The sequence below is a fragment of the Eleutherodactylus coqui genome, chromosome 10, assembly GCF_035609145.1.
Source record: "Eleutherodactylus coqui strain aEleCoq1 chromosome 10, aEleCoq1.hap1, whole genome shotgun sequence".
Lineage (NCBI taxonomy): Eukaryota > Metazoa > Chordata > Amphibia > Anura > Eleutherodactylidae > Eleutherodactylus > Eleutherodactylus coqui.
Window position 1 is genome coordinate 34,208,722 of NC_089846.1, and position 25,846 is coordinate 34,234,567.

At 45.4% G+C, this 25,846-nt stretch overlaps 1 protein-coding gene across 1 annotated transcript in view; it reads right to left on the bottom strand.

Moving 5' to 3' along the window:
• ADGRD2 (adhesion G protein-coupled receptor D2) overlaps positions 1-25,846 on the bottom strand; it is a 248,331-nt gene that overhangs the window by 199,014 nt on the left and 23,471 nt on the right. The window contains exons 7-10 of the mRNA XM_066582034.1: positions 13,168-13,440; positions 12,961-13,072; positions 9,989-10,108; positions 5,247-5,367 (exon numbers count right to left, since the gene is read on the bottom strand). Of these exons, the coding sequence (XP_066438131.1) occupies positions 5,247-5,367; positions 9,989-10,108; positions 12,961-13,072; positions 13,168-13,440 (626 nt within the window). The remainder of the gene's footprint in view (positions 1-5,246; positions 5,368-9,988; positions 10,109-12,960; positions 13,073-13,167; positions 13,441-25,846) is intronic.

Sequence of the window (25,846 nt, forward strand, 5' to 3'; positions counted from 1 at the left end):
CTGCACCAGCTAGGCCACTACCTCTCTCAAGAATTATCCTCTGACTATGCACAACATAGTAACATAGTATGGAAGGCCAAAAAAAGACATATGACCATCCAGTTCACCCTTTTACCCCCAATGTTGATCCAGTGGAATACAAAAAAAGCCAAATGAGGTAGAAGCCAATTTTTTCCATTTTAGGGGAAAAAAATTCCTTCCTGACTCCAGTCTGGCAATCGGAATAATCGCCGGATCACCGACCCTTCTTAAGTTATTATTATAACATGTAATATTGTATCGCTCATGAAAGGCGTCCAGGCCTCTCTTGTACTCTGTTAGTGAGTTCGCCATCACCACGTCCTCCGGCATAGAGTTCCACAGTCTCACTGCTTTAAGGCCACTCGCACACATGCTTTGGTAAAATGCAGCAATTTATCTCGCGACACTTTAACGTAATTTTACTTTAGTTTTCGGAGGCAGGTTCCATGGCAGGACCACATCATTGTAAAGGGTGATGAGGTGCGCTAAATGTGGAAAATACAGCAGACAGCGCTCTAAAATCGCAGCGCTGGAAATCGCGGTAAAAAAACTGATGTGTGAAAGTGGCCTTAAAGTAAAGAACCCCCTTCCACATTGGTATAAAAGCCTTCTTTCCTCTAGATGTAGAGAGCGCCCCCTTGTGACAGTCATAGTTCTGGGTATAAACAGATCATGGGAGAGATCTCTGTATTGTCCCCTGATATATTTATACAGAGTTATTAGGTCGCCCCTCAGACGTCTTTTTTCTAAACTGAATAACCCCAATTTTCATAAACTCTCTGGGTATTGTAGTCCGCCCATTGCATTTATTCCTTTAGTTGCTGCCTTTGTACCCGCTCAAGCTCTGATATGTTCTTCTTGAGTAACGGTGCCCAAAACTGTCCACAATATTCCATGTGTGGTCTGACCAGTGACTTGTAAAGAGGAAGAACAATGTTCTCATCATGTGCCCCATGACCTGCTCTGATGCACTCCATGATCCTATTGCCTTGGCAGCAGCTGCCTGACACTGGTTGCTCCAGTTAAGCTTACAGCTAACTAAACTCCCCAAGTCTTTCTCCTTGTCACCCTGTCACCCAGTGGTTTCCCATTTAGTGTGTAATGATCATGATTGATCATCCAACCCTTGGTGATCAGCTGTTCCCTCAACCTGGTGGCTGTTATGTTGGCAAAATTACAGAAAGGAAACTATCAGACAAAAAAATCACAGAAAGGGCACATACTGATACATTGATACAAGAGGGCAGACATATAAGCCAGATATCCCTCAAACTTGCAGCCAGCTAGAATTCTATACGGAGAAGCAAGTAACACTTATAAGGACACTGATGGGTCAGCAACTTACAACCCTCTTTATAATGACGGGGTGGCTGCTTAGTGTTAGTCCCTACACAAAAAAGTCAATACAGGGTGTCAGACCACATGGTGCATGTAGTGCACCATGCATGCTTGCAACCTATTAGTGATGCCATATTCTAAACCAGCGGGTTGGTAAACCACACCGGTACCGTCACCCTGGGCTCGCCCAGCATTCAAAACTGCACTGCCTGTTATCGTTAAATACTGATAAATGTGAGGAATGGAGTATATGTGGTTTATATGCCTGCCCTCTTGTATCATTGTAGTTGTTATGTTGTCAGAAGCAGACAGGTCTGTACATTGCACAGTGGCCTGGGTTGGTACTGCTGAGTGAGTCCCATTGAAGTGAATGGAACTCAGTGTTAGGGTTTCTGCTAGGATCTGTGGTACTACATGTGTTTCCAGCTGCTCAGCCTCACATTTGGGGATTGATTGAGCTGACTGGAGGTGGATTTCTCCAGCTAGACAATCCCCCAGGTTTTATACACCTGTGTGTTAGGTGCCTGCATCTCCAGAGGCTCATCTTTAAGGGAGAAGTTCTGTTAGGGTGTGCTGCTGGGATCTGTTGTACTACATGGATTCCCAGCAGCTTAGCTCCATAGGTGGGGTTGATTGAGCTGGCTGGGTATGGATTGGTCCAGCCAGCCAATCCCCAAGGTCTGTTGCTCATATATACTAGCTCCTCTGCTAGAGGCTGCTGGCCTTTTCTCTGTTTGTTCAGTGTGAACAGTGTAATGCTCCTGCATGTCTGTGCAGTCTTGGTACGTGTAGTGTGAACTGTGTCTTGCTGTGGGTCCTTTATCATCTAGAACAAGGTAGGTCTCTATGTTCTAGCGTGGGGTCATCCCTATAGGAACAATCACCCCGCATTGCAGGCAGGTTTCCTGGGGTTAGTTGTCTCTCTAGTGTAGGAACCTGCGAGACAACGAGGACCGTTGAAGTGGGCTCGCGGGCTCAAGTATCTTGGCCAAAATACAAATTAATACCTCGTATTGTATTCCATCTGTTTATACATGCGGGTATGCTTGGTGCATGTTTTGAGCATTTATCAGCCGTTGGTTTGTGTCTGTTCATGAGTATGAAGTTCGTTCTGCAGTTCTGCTGTTCAGTCTGGTTTCGCCAGTTCATGAGTGTGAATGGCATAATGTTTATGTCTGTTTCTCAGTCATGTCCACGGCTTTCATGTCCAGTTTGCAGTTCTTCAGTTCACGTGCTGGTAAGACTCTGCAGTGTGTTCATGTCCCAGTTTGACTTTACACTCAGCTTGCAATATAAATCCAGGCCACTGCACAATGTATGGAGCTGTACAGGCCAGTACTCATTATTGTGGTGAGCAGCCATCGGCGCACATGCCAGCAGAGAGTACCTGTACCATAGGTTTACCACCAGGGCTCTAGATCAACATTGTGGAGGAAATAGGCTGAACTGGATGGACTTATGTCTTTTTTTCAGCCTTACATACTGTGTTATTATGTTATGTATGTTGACTCCTGCATTATTGTACCACCACTCGTGACACACTGATGTCCCCACCCTGTGCAATCACTGAACTGGTTGGTCATGCACAATAAAATTCAATTTAAACTTATTTTCATCCATAAAGGTCCCCACAGTGCTGCACTGTCCTAACTCTCCTCCCTCATCTCCTATGCCATAGTCCAAATCTCACACTATAATCTCCATGACTTTTCCTGAGCTGCACCAGTTCTTTGGAATGCACTCCCCCAGACAATTAGGTTAATCCCCAACACCCACAATTTTAAGCATTCCTTAAAAACACATCCTTTTAGGGAGGCCTATCACATTCCCCAGTCTAACTCTTCCCCATCTACCCTGTTTCTACACTATCTGTCCAAACCTGATCACAGCATCCCCCTCACCTCATATATATGAATGCACTTATGTGCATAGGTAGATATTGGCTGGTGACCGGCTTACATAGCTTTATGTGTACTACCCTATTCATATAAGATGGCTGGACCATTGTACAGAACAAGCACCTGTACCTCTTGTGTCATCTCTTTTTCCTCATAGATTGTAAACTCTTGCTGGCAGGGCCCTCACACTTATTGTTCAATTCAGTTAGTTTTATGCTATGCTAGCTGATATATCTGGCTTTGCCCAAGTTAATTTGATACAGGTGTTTAAGTGTTGTTCAAATGGAAAATCTTATGAAGTCAAGGTTACTTTAGAGGAACCAAGGAATAAAATATGTATACACATAGAGGAGAGTTAGATTCTCCTCAGGCTGCATGTACCGATATCCATCTGCAGAATGTGCCACCTCTCCTACTCTCCTCACTTAGGACCTAAAGAAGGCTCGCGCCAAATTTCATGCTTGTACGACAACGGGAAGTTACATTACATAGCCATGCACTTACTTTTGCAATTTGCATTGAATAATTGAGTTGTGATCTTCGTTACTTTTCTTATTTAGGACCTACAGAATGGTCATGCAAAATTTCACGCTTGTACGACACCAGGAAGTTACATTACCTAGGAGTGCACTTACTTTTGCACTTAGCATTGAATAATCAAGTTGTAACCCCTATACTTTTCCTACTTAGGACCTAAAGAATGGTTGTGCCAAATTTCATGTTTGTACAATACCGGGAAGTTAGAGAATTAGATTAGGTACATTACACAGGGATGCCAATACTTTTGCACTTAGCTTTGAATAATCAAGTTGTAAGCCCTTTACTTTTCCTACTTAGGACCTAAAGAATTGTCATGCCAAAGTTTATGTTTGTATGATACCGGGAAGTTAGAGAATTAGAATAGGTACATTACATAAGGGTGCCAATTAGAAACGAGCGAGTGTACTTGGTTCGGGTGTTTTTGCACTCGAGCACCGCTTTTTTTGAGTAACTGACTACTTGGACAAAAAGATTCAGGGGGCGCCGGGGGTGAGCGGAGGGTTGCAGAGGGGAGTGGCGGGGAGAGAGAGCTCCCCCCTGTTTCCCACTGCTACCCCCCGCTCCACCACGCCGCCCCCCGAATCTTTTCATCCGAGTCGTCAGTTACTCGGAAAAAGCGGTGCTATAGTGCAAAAACGCCTGAACTGAGTACGCTCGCTCATCTCTAAGTGCCAATACTTTTGGACTTAGCATTGAATAATCGAGTTGTGACCCCTTTACTTTTCCTATTTAGGATCTATAGAATGGTTGTGCCAAATTTCATGTTTGTACAACACTGGGAAGTTAGAGAATTAGTGGCGAGTGAGTGGGTCAGTCAGTCCGTAAGGGATTTTCACATTTATATATATATATATATCACCCTGTGTACGGCTGCATAATGTACTATGTATGACCGCATACTCACGCAGGCAGTCATGCGCAATACACCTTTTTTTGTTTTGTTTAGATGTCCTGTGCCGTCCTTTAGCAATGACATGGATACTCGCAGCCCATATCCGCGAGCATAGAGAACAATGAGCTCTATGTTGTGGTTACCATGGTAAAATAGAACATGCTGAATACTATTTTCCCCCAGCGGATTACGCAATTCCAACCCCTAATGTGAGTGGAATTGTGTAGTCCAATGCATTTGATTGATCCGTGTATTACAGTGGATCAAACGCTTGCGGAATCCGCAATTCCTATCCGGTCTTGTGAGACCAGCCTTACTCAGAGTCTAGTTCAAAATACTAACGGCACACCAGTACATCCACACTCTGTCCCCACCACTAATCTCAGGATGCCTGCACAGGTACTATAACCTCAGGTCCTCACTAGAGCACCTTCTTCGCTCTACTCTTCGTATCATTCCTGGATGGATTTGGGACTAGGCTTGTAATGAGGTAAGCATATAAAAGACAAATGTTGTAATAAAGAATGTTGTGAAACATCCAACACCCAAAAACTCACTTGTATCCTCCATCTGAAGTAGATGTTTCTCCATGAACGAAGTTGTGACTTTGGTCTCCAAATAAATGTTGGAAGGAGTTTAAATTAGACCATGTGTTCACGACCACAACTTCAGTTTGACCTGAAGTGATAAAATAGGATGTGATGGAAAAGATGTGAGTAACTGCACATTACATTAACAAACAATAGGTTCCTTAAAAAACATGTCAACAGATGGGATCCCATTTGCATGTATCTTGCTTTAAATTGCCTCTCCAATAATGGTCTACTATTGTACCTGAAGGTTGCGGGTTCAGGCAGCTGGCTCAAGGTTGACTGAGCCTTCCATCCTTCTGAGGTCGGTAAAATGAGTACCCAGCTTGCTGGGGGGGGGGGGGGATGACTGGGGAATGCAATGGCAAACCACTCTGCAAAAACAGTCTGCCAAGACAACGTCACGATGGGACGTCACCCTAGGAGTCGGTCACGACTCGGTTCTTGCACCAGGGGAATTTACCTTTACCATCATACCTGACATCATGTATATAGAGATCCTACTGCATGCTGTGTGGTGCACTTGCAATGGCAACCTTAAGATACCTGGAAATTCATCCGCACTGGTCTTAATTAGACTAGGACCCATGCAAAATCTTCTTTGGGTGTCATAGGACTGTCTCACCATTTGTACCATCCAGTGTGCAGCAACATCTCTCCATGCCCGTATGTCACATTAGATGGGAGACCATAATTGGAGGGACACTTTAACGCACATGCATCTGAGAAGAAACATAAAAACAATCCAGCTACCTAAGTCTGCAAGATCTAAGAGTGTGGGCCACATTTTGACCGGGCCGTACATTATGTTTGAGACACAATGGAACAGATTTACTATGGAAAGTGTGCCAGTAGTGCAGATTGCGCAAGAAATCGTCTTCCATGCAACATATTTATCATGTGTTTTAAACACTTTTTTTGATTGTGTCAAAAAATAGGGAGTAGCTTAGTGGGAATGGGGTGTAGGCGTAATGACATTTTGCGTCAGAAAATGGCATGAAAACTGGTATAAACTGAGCCAACAAAGAGGTGATGTAAAGTTAAACAAAAGTGTCTAAAAATGTGCCGGATTTGTCATCCAGCATGAACCACTGTGATGAATAACCACTAGAAAAGAAAAAAAAGTGCTCCGTAGTGTAGCAATGCTCCTAAAGAACAATGGGGCTTGGCAAGGTTGGCCTCGCACAACCAGATTTGAATTGTGGATTCCGCGATCGCCGTTCATGTGGACGATCCACAGAAAAACAAGGGCATTGAAAGGCGTGTATTTTTGAATTTTCCTTCACACTTGTGGGTAAGAAGTACATATTCTGCGAGCTGAAGTAAAATCGCAGCATGCTCTATTTCAATGGGGACGGCCTGCATTGATTACATCAATGCGTATGGGCTACAGGTGCCCGCGTCATGGCTAAGCGATGGCACGGGAAATACAAACAAAAACAACCTGTACTGAGCATGACCACCTGCGCGCCTCCACGGTCATACCCAATACAGTTACTTGCCATACACAGGGTCACCAGCCAGGCTCACAGACAGAATCCACTGCGGGGCTCTCACATGCGGAATCCGACCCAGTTGGTGCAATTTGGCTTAAACTTTGGCGCAATTTTAAGCAACGCCCCCTTTTTCTGAGAAGTCAGGAAAACTGTCCAAAATTGTTTAAAAGACACATACTAAATATGGCACAAATCAAGTAAGCCATTTTTTTAGTGCAATTTGTGGCAGAAAACTGTCGTATTTTGAATAGTAAATAAGCCCCAATGTGTATTGCAGTATTTACCCGCTCACCTGGACAGGTTATCCAAAAAGAGCACAAAACAGATGTATAGCCTGTTCCAGCTGCTGCATGAGCGCTGACGTCACCACTAGGTTGTTAGCGCTCACGCAGAGCGTTCAGACAGGCTCATTTTCGCTGACTTCTCGCTCAGCACTTCACATTCCATGTTAAGCACTGGGTGTGGAGTGTTTACACTCAGTGAGGAGCAAGTGATCCAGCAATGTTTTTTTATGCTGCCTGTAAGTGATCGACCAGCGAACTGCGAACTGTTTCTTACAGCCAACACCCACCAGCAACAGCTCTGATAAGCCACGCCATTCATCGGAGCTGTTACCTTTTTAACACCCCTGTCAATTCTGACAGCAGCATTCAAATGCCCTGACAGATGTTTGGGGGTTCTGTATGGCCCCTCGCGATGAGATTGTGGGTTGCCATGCGGGTGTCATGGCAGCTGGGGGTCTTCTGAAGGGCCTCAGGACTGCCATTACATAGTGCCTATGAAGTCATGCCCTTGGTGTAGCTTCATAGAATGCCTGTCAGTTCGCAGGAGTGATCAAAGCAGCGAAAGTTCTTGTCCCCTATGGGGACTAAAAAAAAGCGTAAAAATAAGTTTAGAAAAGTTTTACTAATTATTAAAAAAATAGAAGGCAATAAACGTTTTTTAAAAAAAAACCTTTTGCCATATAATATTAGAATCTAAATAATAAAACCAAAATAAAACAAAAGTACATATTTGGTATCGCTGCATCTGTAAGAATCAGATCTATCAAAGTAATGCATTATTTACCCCACTCGGTGAACGTCATCAGAAAAAAAAAACAAAGAATGCTAGAATTGCACTCTTTTGGTCACCACATCTCCAAGAAAAAGTGCAATAAAAAGGTATCAAAAAGTTGTATGTATTCAAAAATTGTGCCAGTAAAAAACTAAAAGATGTCCTGCAAAAAATGAGCCCTCACACAACTATGTTGACGGAAAAATAGAAAAGTTATGGCTGTCAGAAGATGGCAGCAGAAAATAATTTTTAAAAATCAAATACCGGTATCTTCAAAAAGAAAAAGTTGTACAGCAAAAAAAACTATATACATTTGGTATCGTAGTAATCGTATTGACTCATAGAATAAAATTATGGGGTTATTTTTGCTGCAATATGTACACCGTAGAAACAAGATGCACCCAAATATGGTGGAATTCCATTTTTTTTTTTTCATTTCATTCCACTTAGAATTTAAAAAGCAATATTTTCAGTACATTATATTGTACATTAATTAGTACCATTGAAAAATATAACTCGTTCTGCAAAAAAACAAGCCCTCATAAATGTATATTGATAGATAAATAAAGGAGTTACGATTTTTTATAAAGGGGAGAGGAAAGGAGTTAAGGGTACTTTTACACGTAGTGAGAAATCATTCGCCCGATCATATATATAAAAGATTTTTTTTAATCTACTCTGAGGTTCTGGGGTGATCTAAATGGTTTGGTCTGGGGTCCTGAATTAATGTTGCTGGTCTGTTCTGGGGTTCTGAATGGAGTTGTTAGGTTTGTGAAGCTGGGATCTGTTGTTCCATATAGGTTTCTAGTAGCACAGCCCCACAGGTATGGAATGATTGAGCTGTCTGGGTGTGGTGTTCTCTTGGTAGCCAATCACCACCGGTCTGGTTGCAGTTAAATATCCTCCCTCTGCTAGAAGAAGCTGGTTTCCTTTCACTCTTGAGTTTGTTGGTCTTGCATGCCTGAACATGTGTTATGTGGGTGAACAGGGACTAGTCCAGTGTTTGTGCAGGTGGCCAGATATTAGTTTTGGATAGCCCTGTTTTGTGTGTATCGTGTGAACAGTGTCAGGCTCTGTATGTCTGTGCAGATGGCTAGACATGAGTGGAGTGGACTGTCCTGTTCTATGTGGTTCTGTGTCTGGCATGCTAACCCTAGTGTGTTGCTGTGTGATTTGTGTTCTGTGTTCCGGTCTGTTCTGGTTCCGTGTATTAACCCTTGAGGGATAGTCAGGACCAGGGTTCCAGCGTGGGGCCCCCCTTCATCGAGGCGATCGCCTTGCTTATTAGGTAGGGTCCTGCAATTATCCCTGCAGCTTAGGGTCCTCTGGTATATGTTGTCTTGCTAGTGTAGGGACCCGCAAGACAACGAGAAGCCTTGATCGCGGCTTGCGGGCTTAAGTATTTTGGCCAATATATGAACCAATACCTCATTCTTTATTGCAGCAATAACATCTGCTTATGTGTACAGGTATGCATGGCGAGTGCGTGTCGTTAGTCGGTCCCTTTTTGTATCCTGGGTCACGTTTGTGTGGGCCCGGTGTTTGCTTGCCCAAACGAACGTAACAGGTGTTTAGATTTATCCTCTGGGGTCAAAAATGAGCTTAGGGTTCTGGTCTGAATTAATTTAGGAGTCTAGTCTGGTTTTCCCCACTAAGAAATGATAAGTCTTTATGTAAAGGATTGTCTCAAAGTCTGCAAAATGTTAGCAAAATTAATTCCTTATTGTGGGTGCTCAGCTTGAACATTCATGTGATCACTGGCCAAGTAAGTGGACCCTTACTAAAACTAGTTGACCAATGCTGTAGTTAGGTTATATGAAAATAGGTATTCAAAACTGGACAACAACCTAAGGATATTGTGCAGTAAGGATATTGTGCCTCAGTACAGATTGAATAGTTTATCTTGTATTCATTTTTCCAACTACCCTCATGGTGGTAAATTTTCATGAAAACTCTTGACATTACCACTCAATAATGACATTAAACACCTGACTGCTACTAGGTCACTCTATACAGCCTACAAGCAATTACTGCATGTATCTTTAAAGGACATCTGCCAGCTGCTATGAGACCCATAACAAGTTAACATTTCCTATATCTATATGTTGATTTTTTTTCCCCTCAATATACTTGGAATTAAAGTACTGTATAACTTACTTTCTTCTATAATCTTCTTTAGGTCCTCCCCACGAAGTTCAATTTCATCCACTGTTTCAGCGGTATGTACTTTGTAAACATGTCTATCCACAACTGGATCCACCATACTCACAGCAATTTCTAGGGAAGAAAAGTCACTTATGAATATTATAAAACATCTAGACAAGATTAAGAAACAGGAATCAAGACATAAAAAAGGAATTAGGTCCTTTCCAAGAGAAAATGTACCTTGATGCCTCAGCATAACTCTTACATGAGCAAGATTTGTGAAATCCCCCTATTGCTGCTTAACTGGGAATGGGGGTTCTTTCATCCTTACTTCAGCTAATCTACCCATTTAGCAGCAAAAATTGATTCTCCCTAATAAGAGGTGAGACACCTCACAAAATATGCAATACCAGGTAAGAAAGAAGAAAGGACAAATAATATCTAGATTTTGGGAAAGAAGACACAATAAAATCACAGAAGAGTTGGTAGAGTTGGAAGGGACCTCCAGGGTCATCGGATCCAACCCCCTGATCAATGCAGGGTTTGCTAAATCATCCCAGACAGATGTCTGTCCAGCCTCTGTATGAAGACCTCCATTGAAGGAGAACTCACCACCTCCCATGGCAACCTGTTCCACTCATTGATCACCCTCACTGTCAGAAAGTGTTTTCTAATATCTAATTTATATCTCCTCCTTTTCAGTTTCATCCCATTGCTTCTAGTCTTTCCTTCTGCAAATGAAAATAGGGCTGATCCCTATTTGCAGTCTTTAGAATCAGGAGTAAAAATTCATAGAAATTTCTCAGATTAGTCCAACTCATGGGACATATGAAAAAGCATTGACACTAAAGTAACATATGCTGCACAACACCATTAAGTCATATTTAGTGTCGATTTTTATCTCCTTCTTCACCGATACCCACAGTTCGCTAGAGGATTTTCCTTTTAATACAATCACAGATTATGCAATTTCAGTAAAACAAAAGAGCACTATTTTTCTCTACAACAGTGGCAAATACACCTAATGGTTGCAAATTACTATTAAGACACAGTAGGTTTAATGGTTACTAGACTAGGCTTAAAGACAGAAACAATTGAGTGGTCTTTGACCAGGACTGGGGACTGTGAGTTACAGGTCTACCAAAGCTGGATTGTGCCCAAAGTGACTGTCAACTTTCGACCATTCTACTATGTCGATGCAAGTCAGTGAGAGGTACCTGCCTGCCTCAGCTTACTCTGCCTTGGTGTCTATTGCAGGTTTACAGCAGCTGTAAAGGGAGAAGACTACTATTGCATAGTGTATGCTTGTTTTTGTTAGCACTGTTGAATTAACATAGTAGAGTGAAGTCCTTCGGAGTGTGGCCACTCTGTCTTCTCTAGAGTTGGACCTCCTCACTGGTTTCTGGTGGGAGGAGATACTGTTGTTGGCAGTCTTCAGAGGGAAAGATAGGGGAGCGTGTGTGTTCCTGCAGTACCCTAGAAGGGTCCAGCGATAAACTTGCCATCTTGGCATTTGTTGCAGGGAGAAAAACAAGCCAGCGCTGTAACGGAAGAATATTCCTCCTGAAGCACTTCAGCCTCACTGAAAAACGTTCATCCTGTTTGTGAGTACCCCTAAACTGCATTGAAGCGTAAGCTTAAACCAGAGACAGCATTTGCAAATATTATGCACAAATTGACTTTCGTTAGTTCATACTGTTGTGTACAGCTTATTCACACCAAAGAATTTGTTACATGACCCAGATAATGGGCTTCTTGAATGGCTGTATGGCCATGTGGCCACCTACGTTTATTGTTCATTTAGTTGAATAAAAGTTAAAAAGAATCTGGAAAATGGCGGAGTATATAACTTTTCCTCTGAGGTCACGTTGGGTACCCCTGTCTCACAATGCACACAGACCAGTCCTGAGCCAGAACATGAGGGATTGATATTATTGTTGCCCAATATGGCAAACAAAGGCACTATGACCAGCTCGCCAGTCCAGTTATAGACCTAGATCTCCCCTTGTTCGGCCATTGATAAAGTGGAGGGGCAGGGAAACCCCTTATCTATGTTGAAAGCCACTCTGTAGGGATCTACCCTATTTGTCTGTGCACCCTCATGGACACTGCACCACTACCTTTCACTGACTTGTTCAACTACCCGCAGTGATGAGTGTGCAATGTGCATGTCGCCCAACAAGCTGTGCAACAAGAGTATGGTCCCAGTATTGGCCAGCACAATACTGATAGTCCTACTCAGAAGGGGCACTGTTAGGTTGAGCTGCTGGGATCTGTTGTACCACATAGCTTCCTAGCAGCACAGTCCACAGGTGTGGAATGATTGTGCTGGCTGGGTGTGGTGATCTCCTGCTAGCCAATCCCCCGAGTCTTTGCTCACATATATATCCAGCTCCTGTCAGTGTATGTTTAGTGTCCAGGGTGAGCAGTCATGCATCCTTGTCCGTTGCAGCTTGCTTTGTGTTAGGTGTCTTGTTGGTTCATGTCTGTTCTTACATTTATTTTCTGTCACTTTTTTGTGCGTTTGTCCTGCTGAGGGACCCGCAAGACACCGAGCAGCCTTGATTGCGGCTTACAGGCTTAAGTATTTTGGCCAATATACGAACCAATACCTCATACTTTTATAGCTATAACATCTGCTTATGTGTACAGGTATGCATGGTGAGTGTGTGGTCGTCAGTCGGTTCCCAGTTTGTCTCTTCTGCCAGAATGTCCGGTCTGAGTCCGATGCCTGACACTGTTACCGGTGGTCCCTAACCCCTTCTGGGTCACTTTCGCGTGGGCCCGGTGCTTATTTGCCCACACGAACATAACAGGCACAAGCTTATCTTAAACTTAGAACAGCAGCAATACATTTGTAACAATAACTTCACACCTTGAGACTGTATTGCCACTATTATGCAACATGAAAGACTGTTAATAATACATTATATCCAAGTACTTGAATTTAATATATATATTTAAGATTAAAATGTTTCACTCACCAATGTTCTTGTGATGTATAAAGGCTTCTTTTTTCTCATCAGAGAGAAGTTGGACAAAGTTACCAGCCATTTTCTCCACCATCTGAACAATTGCCATAGGTCCTTTGATAATCTAAAATAAAAAAAGTTTTCCATGGATATTTCTAGTTTCTTCAAACTTTGTCATAATTACCACCATTCCATTCCATAAAACCAAAAATATCTTACCGGAGTGACTTCTGACCACACTTCTGGGTCATGTTGCTCAAGAAGCTCTCCAGTGACATGAACAAAATGCTGACTCAGTTCCTCTAGTGTTTCTTTGCTGCCGTCACTATCTACATCAGCAACTTCCTTCAGAAACTGGATGATGCCTAGAACATCCACTGAGTCCAGAGGACGGTCTTCCATTTCCATTCCTTTTTCAATGGCCTGAAGGCATGCCAAAGCCTCAGGTGCAGTATACTGGGTTATGTCACCAGTAAGAGGGTTTTCAGAAATCTAAAGAGGAGCATAATTAAATTTTGTAAAGTACTCCATGACAGCATTTATTTAAAACACAAATATAAAAAATAAAAGCTTTACAATTACGTGTGCACGGTATCTAATGCATTTAAAAACATGAATTTAACAGTTCTGCCAAGCCCTTATAAATTAGGTTTAAAGAGGTTGTCTTATCACGACAACTTCTTTTTGAAATGAAGTCAAACCAGAGTTGTTTGTTGCAGGCCCAAATTCTCCAGCTCCAGGGTTCTTTCCTATGGGAATGTTCAGATTCCTTCATTTGGACGTTCCCATAGGAAACCATTGGTTCTAATAGCTGCGTGTTTTTCACACGCATGATTTTTGCGTGCCTAGGTCCCTGTGTGAAAGAGGCCTAAGCTTTTATTGGCAGGGAAAGTTACAGCTACCTATACATTTGTGATGAATTACACAGTGGCTGACCAGGTAATACATCATGCACAAGCTGGATCCACCAGAGTGGGAACTGCTGATACTATACTTATCAGAACTTCCTCCTTCCTAAAAAAAAGCTGAGCTTAGTTCAGGGTTTTCATGTCTGCTCCATTCTTGGAAGAGAGAAACTAATATAAAATGCAAAAAACGGATCTGTTTTTTTCCCCATTGATTTCCGTTTGCTTCCATTCCGACAGGCTTCCATTTTTATTAGACGGAAAAATAACACTTCAGACTGCGCTATTAGAAAAAGAACATATCTGGAACTCATTAGGACTAATTAGACATTTCAATCGGTGCATCTTTGTTTGCTGCACAAATGAACATGCCATGTGGGCACAAAAAGTACAGTAAAGGACACCAATGTGCACTCAAAAAAGCATAGTTAATTCCAAAAATGTGCTACACTCAGGTGTACACAAATGCCTCATGTGAAGCCTGCCTAAGAACCCCTTTAGATGGGCTGATAAATAGTTTAGATTCCTGCATCCAGGTAGAATCTATCGTTCAGTGTGTATACATGCACCAACTAATGTCACTGAACACACCCCTAAAATATAACTTTTATTATAACTGCCTAAAATATCAAATAAGGGCTGATAAATGCCAAATAAATAGAAAAGTATAGAGATATAGACAGACAGTGGTATTGATATGGAGACAACCCCTGAGGCTCTAATCACAACCAAAGGAGACTGAGGTGCAACAGCATGGGTCAGCCAAAAATGTCCATCAATGATGATGTTCGTGGAATGCAAAACTTGCTGACCAAAGTCGTGCCCCCAATGTAGATGGTAAAGGACACACGCTGTGTGAACCTAACGACATTTGTGATTCTGGAAAAAACACCTATTTCTCAGAGGAAAAAGGATAAAAATACTCAAATAACTTTAACCACTCTAAGAGAAGACCCAGATCCTAAGACAAATTTACTGGGTCCCAAACTATGGTAGGTGTGGGAAAAAAGGCAGAGGAACCAACAAGAGTTCACAAGGCCTAGAGGGTAGTCAGGATGGATGAATAGCATTAATGCGGTTCAGGAACACTATCTTTTCTCCTTAGGGAGAGCACCTAGTAGGTGAGCGAGGAGACCTATAAGGCCATTCATGCTCCTCTGGGTAATATGTGAAAAAGGGAGATGGAACAATACCTCTGCAGCGCTACCTATTAGAAGACAGTGTTCCTGCAAGTCAATGTTAGACTCTTTATACACGCCTTGTAACAATGTTTGGGAATTGAAGGGTTCTGGCTTGGCTTTCAATTCCCAGTCATTGTTACAAGGCTTGTATAAAGAGTCTAACATTGACTTGCAGGAATATTGCCTTCTAATAGGTGGCGCTGCAAAGGTATTGCTCCATCTCCTTTATTTGCATAGCATTAATGCATGATATCATCACATAGGCCACAATAGAAGCCTGTAAGAGAATACAATATAGACTTGAGCTAATATAAGCTCACAAACAGGTGAAAAAAGGGGGCTCAACGCGTTTCCTCAATTTTGTTTAGTTGGAGCATCAGGAGCATGATGAAAATATGCATCAATCGTCCCACAGCTATATGCAGGATATAGACTAAGGAGGGTGATAACTAGAGATGAGCGAGCACCAAAATGCTCGGGTGCTCGTTACTCGGAACGAACTTTTCGCGATGCTCGAGGGTTCGTTTCGAATAACGAACCCCATTGAAGTCAATGGGCGACCCGAGCATTTTTGTATTTCGCCGATGCTCGCTAAGGTTTTCATGTGTGAAAATCTGGGCAATTCAAGAAAGTGATGGGAACGACACAGCAACGGATAGGGCAGGCGAGGGGCTACGTGTTGGGCTGCATCTCAAGTTCACAGGTCCCACTATTAAGCCACAATACCGGCAAGAGTGGGCCCCCCCCTCCCAACAACTTTTACTTCTGAAAAGCCCTCATTAGCATCGCATACCTTAGCTAAGCACCACACTAGCTACAACAAAGCACAATCACTGCCTGGATGACACTCCGCTGCCACTTCTCCTGGGTTACATGCTGCCCAACCCCCCCCCCCCCCCCCCCCCGCGCACGACGCAGTGTCCACAGCACACAACAAACTGTCCCTGCGCAGCCTTCAGCTGCCCTCATGCCACACCACCCTCATGTCTATTTAGAAGTGCGTCTGCCATGACGAGGAACCGCAGGCACACACTGCAGAGGGTTGGCACGGCTAGGCAGCAACCCTCTTTAAAAGGGGCGAGGCGATAGCCCACAATGCTGTACAGAAGCAATGAGAAATAGAATCCTGTGCCACCGCCATCAGGAGCTGCACACGTGGGCATAGCAATGGGGAACCTATGTGCCACACACTATTCATTCTGTCAAGGTGTCTCTGCATGCCCCAGTCAGACCGGGCTTTTTAATTCATAGACACAGGCAGGTACAACTCCCTATTGTGAAGTCCCTGTCGACCGACAGCATGGGTGGCTCCCTGGAACCCACCGGCGATACACAAAAATATCCCATTGCATTGCCCAACACAGCTGAGGTAGTAATGTCGTGCTTAATGCAGGTGGGCTTCGGCCCACACTGCATGCCCCAGTCAGACTGGGCTTCTTTACAAGTGGAAACAGATGCATTTATAATTCCCTGTGGACCCACAGCATGGGTGGGTGCCAGGAAGCCACCGGCGGTACATAGAAATATCCCATTGCATTGCCCAACACAGCTGAGGTAGTAATGTTGTGCTTAATGCAGGTGGGCTTCGGCCCACACTGCATGCCCCAGTCTGACTGGGGTTCTTTACAAGTGGACACATGTAGGTTAAACTCCGTGTGCACCTACAGCATGGGTGGCTCCCTGGAACCCACCGGCGGTACACAAAAATATCCCATTGCATTGCCCAACACAGCGGATGTAACGTCAGCTGTAATGCAGGTGGGCTAAAAATTAATTTGATTACACTGTAGGCGAGGGCCCACAAAAATTGCTGAATCAACAGTACTAATGTACATCAAAAAAATTGGCCATGGCCAACCAAGAGGGCAGGTGAAACCCATTAATCGCTTTGGTTAATGTGGCTTAAGTGGTAACTAGGCCTGTAGGCAGCCCAGTTTAACGAAAAATTGGTTCAAGTTAAAGTTTCAACGCTTTTAAGAACATTGAAACATATAAAAATTGTTTAGAAAAATTATGAGTGAGCCTTGTGGCCCTAAGAAAAATTGCCCGTTCAGCGTGATTACGTGAGGTTTCAGGAGGAGGAGCAGGAGGAGGAGGAGGAATATTAGACACAGATTGATGAAGCAGAAATGTCCCCGTTTTGGATGGTGAGAGAGAACGTAGCTTCCATCCGCGGGTGCAGCCTACGTATTGCTTACGTATCGCTGCTGTCCGCTGGTGGAGAAGAGAAGTCTGGGGAAATCCAGGCTTTGTTCATCTTGATGAGTGTTAGCCTGTCAGCACTGTCGGTTGACAGGCGGGTACGCTTATCTGTGATGATTCCCCCAGCCGCACTAAACACCCTCTCCGACAAGACGCTAGCCGCAGGACAAGCAAGCACCTCCAGGGCATACAGCGCTAGTTCAGGCCACGTGTCCAGCTTCGACACCCAGTAGTTGTAGGGGGCAGAGGCGTCACCGAGGATGGTCGTGCGATCGGCTACGTACTCCCTCACCATCCTTTTACAGTGCTCCCGCCGACTCAGCCTTGACTGGGGAGCGGTGACATAGTCTTGCTGGGGAGCCATAAAGCTGGCCAGGCCCTTAAAGACTGTTGCACTGCCTGGGCTGTACATGCTGCTCGATCTACGCACCTCCCCTGCTACCTGGCCCTCGGAACTGCGCCTTCTGCCACTACCGCTGTCGGATGGGAATTTTACCATCAGCTTGTCCGCCAGGGTCCTGTGGTATAGCAACACTCTCGAACCCCTTTCCTCTTCGGGAATGAGAGTGGGAAGGTTCTCCTTATAGCGTGGGTCGAGCAGTGTGTACACCCAGTAATCCGTAGTGGCCAGAATGCGTTGAATGCGAGGGTCATGAGAAAGGCATCCAAACATGAAGTCAGCCATGTGTGCCAGGGTACCTGTACGCAACACATGGCTGTCCGCACTAGGAAGATCACTTTCAGGATCCTCCTCCTCCTCCTCCTCCTCCTCAGGCCATACACGCTGAAATGATGACAGGCAAGCAGTATGGGTACGGTCAGCAGTGGGCCAAGCTGTCTCTTCCCCCTCCTCCTCATCCTCCTCATGCTCCTCCTCCTCCTCCTGAACGCGCTGAGATATAGACAGGAGGGTGCTCTGACTATCCAGCGACATACTGTCTTCCCCCGTCTCGGTTTCCGAGCGCAAAGCGGCTGCCTTAATGGTTTGCAGGGAAGTTCTCAAGATGCATAGCAGAGGAATGGTGACGCTAATGATTGCAGCATCGCTGCTCACCACCTGGGTAGACTGCTCAAAGTTTCGAAGGACCTGGCAGATGTCTGCCAACCAGGCCCACTCTTCTGAAAAGAATTGAGGAGGCTGACTCCCACTGCGCCGCCCATGTTGGAGTTGGTATTCCACTATAGCTCTACGCTGCTCATAGAGCCTAGCCAACATGTGGAGCGTAGAGTTCCACCGTGTGGGCACGTCGCACAGCAGTCGGTGCACTGGCAGATTAAACCGATGTTGCAGGGTGCGCAGGGTGGCAGCGTCCGTGTGGGACTTGCGGAAATGTGCGCAGAGCCGGCGCACCTTTACGAGCAGGTCTGACAAGCGTGGGTAGCTTTTCAGAAAGCGCTGAACCACCAAATTAAAGACGTGGGCCAGGCATGGCACGTGCGTGAGGCTGCCGAGCTGCAGAGCCACCACCAGGTTACGGCCGTTGTCACACACGACCATGCCCGGTTGGAGGCTCAGCGGCGCAAGCCAACGGTCGGTCTGCTCTGTCAGACCCTGCAGCAGTTCGTGGGCCGTGTGCCTCCTATCTCCTAAGCTGAGTAGTTTCAGCACGGCCTGCTGACGCTTGCCCACCGCTGTGCTGCCACGCCGCGCGACACCGACTGCTGGCGACGTCCTGCTGCTGCTGACACATCTAGATTGCGAGACAGAGGTTGAGGAGGAGGAGGAGGAGGGTGCTTTAGTGGAAGAAGCATACACCGCCGAACATACCACCACCGAGCTGTGGCCCGCAATTCTGGGGGTGGGTAGGACGTGAGCGGTCCCAGGCTCTGACTCTGTCCCAGCCTCCACTAAATTCACCCAATGTGCCGTCAGGGAGATGTAGTGGCCCTGCCCGCCTGTGCTTGTCCACGTGTCCGTAGTTAAGTGGACCTTGCCACTAACCGCATTGGTGAGGGCGCGTACAATGTTGCGGGAGACGTGGTCGTGCAGGGCTGGGACGGCACATCGGGAAAAGTAGTGGCGACTGGGAACTGAGTAGCGCGGGGCCGCCGCCGCCATCATAGCTTTGAAGGACTCCGTTTCCACAACCCTATACGGCAGCATCTCAAGGCTGATAAATTTGGCTATGTGGACGGTTAACGATTGAGCGTGCGGGTGCTTGGCGGCGTACTTGCGCTTGCGCTCCAACAGTTGCACTAGCGACGGCTGGACGGTGCGGTGCGAGACATTGCTGGATGGGGCCGAGGACAGCGGAGATGAGGGTGTGGGTGCAGGCCATGAGACGGTCGTGCCTGTGTCCTGAGAGGGGGGTTGTATCTCAGTGGCAGGTTGGCGCACCGGGGGAGAGGCAGCGGTGCAAACCGGAGGCGGTGAACGGCCTTCGTCCCACCTTGTGGGGTGCTTGGCCATCATATGTCTGCGCATGCTGGTGGTGGTCAGGCTGTTGGTGGTGGCTCCCCGGCTGATCTTGGCGCGACAAAGGTTGCACACCACTGTTCGACGGTCGTCAGGCGTCTCTGTGAAAAACTGCCAGACCTTAGAGCACCTTGGCCTCTGCAGGGTGGCATGGCGCGAGGGGGCGCTTTGGGAAACACTTGGTGGATTATTCGGTCTGGCCCTGCCTCTACCCCTGGCCACCGCACTGCCTCTTGCAACCTGCCCTGCTGCTGCCCGTGCCTCCCCCTCTGAAGACCTGTCCTGTGTAGGCGTTGCACACCAGGTGGGGTCAGTCACCTCATCGTCCTGCTGCTCTTCCTCCGAATCCTCTGTGCGCTGCTCCCTCGGACTTACTGCCCTTACTACTACCTCACTGCAAGACAACGGTGTCTCATCGTCATCATCCTCCTCACCCACTGAAAGCTCTTGAGACAGTTGCCGGAAGTCCCCAGCCTCATCCCCCGGACCCCGGGAACTTTCCAATGGTTGGGCATCAGTGACGATAAACTCCTCTGGTGGTAGAGGAACCACTGCTGCCCAATCTGAGCAGGGGCCCGAGAAAAGTTCCTGGGAGTGTTCCCGCTCCTGAGCATGTGTCATTGTAGTGGAGTGAGGAGGCTGGGAGGAAGGAGGAGCAGCAGACAGAGGATTCGGATTTGCAGAACTGGACGGCGCAGAACTCTGGGTGGATGATAGCTTGCTCGAAGCACTTTCTGCCATCCAGGACAGGACCTGCTCACACTGCTCATTTTCTAATAAAGGTCTCCCGCGTGGACCCATTAATTGGGCGATGAATGTGGGGACGCCAGAAACGTGCCTCTCTCCTAATCGCGCAGCAGTCGGCTGCGACACACCTGGATCAGGAGCTCGGCCTGTGCCCACACCCTCACTTGGCCCTCCGCGTCCTCGGCCGCGTCCACGTCCTCTAGGCCTACCCCTACCCCTCAGCATGCTGTATTACCAGTGATTTGATTTCCCAGGCAGGAAATAAATTGGCGCAAGCCTGCAGGCCAAATATAATTTTTTCGCTTTTTTGCAAAGGGAAGGCCCCACTGCGGATATTCAATGAACAATACGTTTAATAACTGTGGTGTGGCCCTGAAAAAGTGTCACACAACTTTAGTGTAGCAGAGTTATTAACTCTGGCAGAGCAGGTATTTGCCAGTCAGGAAAGACAATGGCGCAAGCCTGCAGTAAACCGTAGCTGGTTGCGTTTGATTTTTGTACGTTCTCCACGCAGCACACACGTACACGGAGACCTTAGGACTGACACAGGCAGGCCAAATATAATTTTTTCGCTTTTTTCCAAAGGGAAGGCCCCACTGCGGATATTCAATGAACAATACGTTTAATAACTGTGGTGTGGCCCTGAAAAAGTGTCACACAACTTTAGTGTAGCAGAGTTATTAACTCTGGCAGAGCAGGTATTTGCCAGTCAGGAAAGACAATGGCGCAAGCCTGCAGTAAACCGTAGCTGGTTGCGTCTGATTTTTGTACGTTCTCCACGCAGCACACACGTACACGGAGACCTTAGGACTGACACAGGCAGGCCAAATATAATTTTTTCGCTTTTTTGCAAAGGGAAGGCCCCACTGCGGATATTCAATGAACAATAACTGTGTTGTGGCCCTGCCTACTCAATTCTGTCCCTGTAGTATCAATGGAGGGTGCAATGCTCTGCACAGACGATTTTTTGAAAAAAAAAAATATGCAACACTGCTAACAGCAGCCAGCACAGTACTGCACACGGTTAAATTTGGCCCTAGAAAGGACCGTTGAGGTTCTTGAAGGCTACACTCACTCCTAACACTCTCCCTGCCTAAGCACCACTTCTGTCCCTAATACCAGGTGCAATGCTCTGCACTGCCGATTTTGAGAAAAAAAATAAATTTTTTCCACTGCTAACAGCAGCCTGCACACACGTAGATGTGGCCCTAAGAAGGACCGTTGGGGTTCTTGAAGCCTACACTCACTACAAACACTCTCCCTACAGCAACTCCAATAGAACAGCACTTTCCCTCACTAACTCACACGGCATCTGAGGCGAGCCGCGGGAGGGGCCGACTTTTATACTCGGGTGACATCTGATCGCCCCAGCCACTCACAGCAGGGGGGTGGTATAGGGCTTGAACGTCACAGGGGGAAGTTGTAATGCCTTCCCTGTCTTTCAATTGGCCAGAAAAGCGCGCTAACGTCTCAGAGAGGAAACTGAAAGTAACCAGAACACCGCGTGGTACTCATTATGAGTAACGAGCATCCCGAACACCCTAATATTCGCACGAATATCAAGCTCGGACGAGTACGTTCGCTCATCTCTAGTGATAACCAAACCACAGAGGTGCTATTAGATGCCTGGTGGGTGAACAATCACACCAAAGATAGCTAGCTAGATAAAGATGTCTGTTGAACAGGTCTGCTTTTAAATGAGTATGCACAGAAGGTTAAAAAGACAAAAGAATAAAAAAACGATTCATTAAAAATGGGTATTAATGGAACAAAATGGAAAAGAACTGATAGGAATAGTCAATTTTTTGGATAGCTCCGTCTACTGCATCTGTTAAAAAATCTAAAAACTATGGTTTCAGTTGAGTTCAGTTTTAAATCAATTTTGCTGTCTGTTTCATTAAAAAATAAAATGGATCCGTTAAAACTGGAAAGGAAAACACTGATGTAAACGAGCCCTAGCATGGACCAAGTTGGTATCTGTGTCAACCTGCTCCTCACTTGTGTTGCTCATCGTGATCAGCTGGGCAATAAAATCAGGTCGATTGTTGCAAAATCAGATTGGGTCATTCAGAGTACTGGAGTTCTCAGTTCAAATCTGTCCAATGGCAACATCTGGATAGAGTTATTTAAAGTCCATGCAGATGTTATCTTTGATGGAATTTGAACCAAGGACCTAGGGAGCATGAAGCAACAGTCCTCACACCTGAGCCACATTGAAAACACTCACAGGACAAGTTAGACAACCCAATTTTTTTACCCCCCTTGATTTTAACCCCTTCCCTCCATATGACGTAAGGGTACGTCCTGGAGGCGGGGTATTTCCGCAACTGGACGTACCCTTACATAATGCGGATAGCACAAGATCATAAGAGATTTCGCACTATCCAGGAGCGGGAGTCGGCTGTCACTGATTGCCAGTCTCCCGCTGCATCAGCAGGGGGGCACAGGCAGGTTGCCATGGTAACAGGATGCCATCTACAGTCATCCTGTATTACCATTGCCTATGATCGCTGTAATAAGCAATAAGGCATTGCAGGAGAGAAGTCCTGCAATGCCTTATCATAGCGATCATCAGTGGTATGATGTAAGTCCCCCAAAGGGACACAAATGGTGTAAAAAAAATAATAAAAATGTACAAAAAATAAAAATGTTAAAAAAAAACTTTTGGGTGGCTTTTTCTCATATTAGCATAAAAAATGTAAAAAAATTAAAAATCCCACATATTTGGTATCATCATGTCCGTAACAACATGTACAATACGTTTAACATGCTTTTTATCCTGCAAGGCAAAAAGTGTAAAAAGAATGCTAAAAAAACTGAGGCAAAATGTTAATTTTTAGCATTTTGCCTCCCAAAAAAACGCAATAAAAGGGATAAAAAAAATCTGTATGTCCCTCAAAATGGTACCAATAAAAACTACAGCTTGTCTCGCAAAAAACAAGCCCTTATACGGCCGTGTCGACGGAAAAATAAAAAAGTTATGGCTTCTGAAAAAAAAAGATTAAAATCAACCAAAAATCGTTGCGTCCTTAAGCCCAAAATAGGCCAAGTCCTTAAGGGGTTAATCGGATCTGGAATCATGTTTATTTTTTCCAAATCGGGTGGAGCACTCCTGACCTAAATATTCCACTACTAGTTCAACATTCACAGCTAATAAACTCTTGGAGCTACATAACATTTTAGTAGCATTCAATTGAGTAAATTGTATTTGGTGGCAACCACTGAGCAGCACAGGCTGTTATGCAATTGCCCCATTCGCCCCTCTCTTTAAAATTCAGGTCTGGGGCCTATAGTCTATTCTTCCCGATAAGAAAGCCAAATGATAGAAAGTCATGTCATTGTGCAATGACTACTTCTAACTGCAGAGAGATGTTATAATGATATATGTGCCTGTTATACCCAAGAATCTAGTTCATAACATATCCAGTTTACATAACCTGGGGACTCACGGACAGATAGGCAAGTGCTGCTATGTTTATTATGTACTGCCCAGACTAAAATACCAGGGGCTGAACCCTGTTCAATGAAATCCACTAAGCAATAGAGATGAGCGAACGTACTCGTCCGAGCTTGATATTCGTGCGAATATTAGGCTGTTCGGGATGCTCGTTACTCGTAACGAGTACCACGCGGTGTTCCGGTTACTTTCAGTTTCCTCTCTGAGACGTTAGCGCGCTTTTCTGGCCAATTGAAAGACAGGGAAGGCATTACAACTTCCCCCTGTGACGTTCAAGCCCTATACCACCCCCCTGCTGTGAGTGGCTAGGGCGATCAGATGTCACCCGAGTATAAAAGTCGGCCCCTCCCGCGGCTCGCCACACATGCCTTGTGAGTTAGCTGAGGGACAGTGGTATCGTGCTGGAGCTGCTGTAGGGAGAGCGTTAGGAGTTAGTGTAGACTTCAAGAACCCCAACGGTCCTTCTCAGGGCCACATCTAATAGTGTGCAGTACTGTGTTAGCACTGTATTTATTTTATTTTTTTCAAAATTGGATCTGCAGAGCATTGCGCCCTGCAATAGGGACAGAAGTGGTGGTTAGGCAGGGAGAGTGTTAGCAGTAAGTGTAGGCTTCAAGAACCCCAACGGTCCTTTCTAGGGCCACATCTATCCGTGTGCAGTACTGTCCAGGCTGCTGTTAGCAGTGTTGCATTTTTTTTTTTTTTCTCAAAACCGGCTGTGCAGACCATTGCACCCGGCATTAATACTACAGGGATAGAATTGTGTAGGCAGGGCCAGAAGACATACATTATTCATTGAATAGACGCTGTGTGGCTTGTCCTTTGAAAAACAAGGGAAAAAATTGTATTTCGCCTGCCTCTGACAGTCCTCAGGGCTCTGGGTACATGTGTGCTGCGTGCAGAACGTTAAAAAAAATCAGACGCAGCCAGCTACGTTTTACTGCAGGCTTGCGCCAATTTTTTTCCTGCATGGGAAATCCCTGATCTGCTGGAGCCAATAACTTTGCATCACTGCAGTTCTCTGACACATTTGCAGGGCCACAACACAGTTATTAAACTTAGTAGTATTCATTGAATAGATGCAGTGTGGCTTGTCCTTTGAAAAACAAGGGAAAAAATTGTATTTCGCCTGCCTCTGACAGTCCTCAGGGCTCTGGGTACGTGTGTGCTGCGTGCAGAACGTTAAAAAAAATCAGACGCAGCCAGCTATGTTTTACTGCAGGCTTGCGCCAATTTTTTTCCTGCATGGGAAATCCCTGATCTGCTGGAGCCAATAACTTTGCATCACTGCAGTTCTCTGACACATTTGCAGGGCCACAACACAGTTATTAAACTTAGTAGTATTCATTGAATAGACGCAGTGTGGCTTGTCCTTTGAAAAACAAGGGAAAAAATTGTATTTCGCCTGCCTCTGACAGTCCTCAGGGCTCTGGGTACGTGTGTGCTGCGTGCAGAACGTTAAAAAAAATCAGACGCAGCCAGCTACGTTTTACTGCAGGCTTGCGCCAATTTTTTTCCTGCATGGGAAATCCCTGATCTGCTGGAGCCAATAACTTTGCATCACTGCAGTTCTCTGACACATTTGCAGGGCCACAACACAGTTATTAAACTTAGTAGTATTCATTGAATACACGCAGTGTGGCTTGTCCTTTGAAAAACAAGGGAAAAAATTGTATTTCGCCTGCCTCTGACAGTCCTCAGGGCTCTGGGTACGTGTGTGCTGCGTGCAGAACGTTAAAAAAAATCAGACGCAGCCAGCTACGTTTTACTGCAGGCTTGCGCCAATTTTTTTCCTGCATGGGAAATCCCTGATCTGCTGGAGCCAATAACTTTGCATCACTGCAGTTCTCTGACACATTTGCAGGGCCACAACACAGTTATTAAACTTAGTAGTATTCATTGAATACACGCAGTGTGGCTTGTCCTTTGAAAAACAAGGGGAAAAATTGTATTTCGCCTGCCTCTGACAGTCCCCAGGGCTCTGGGTACG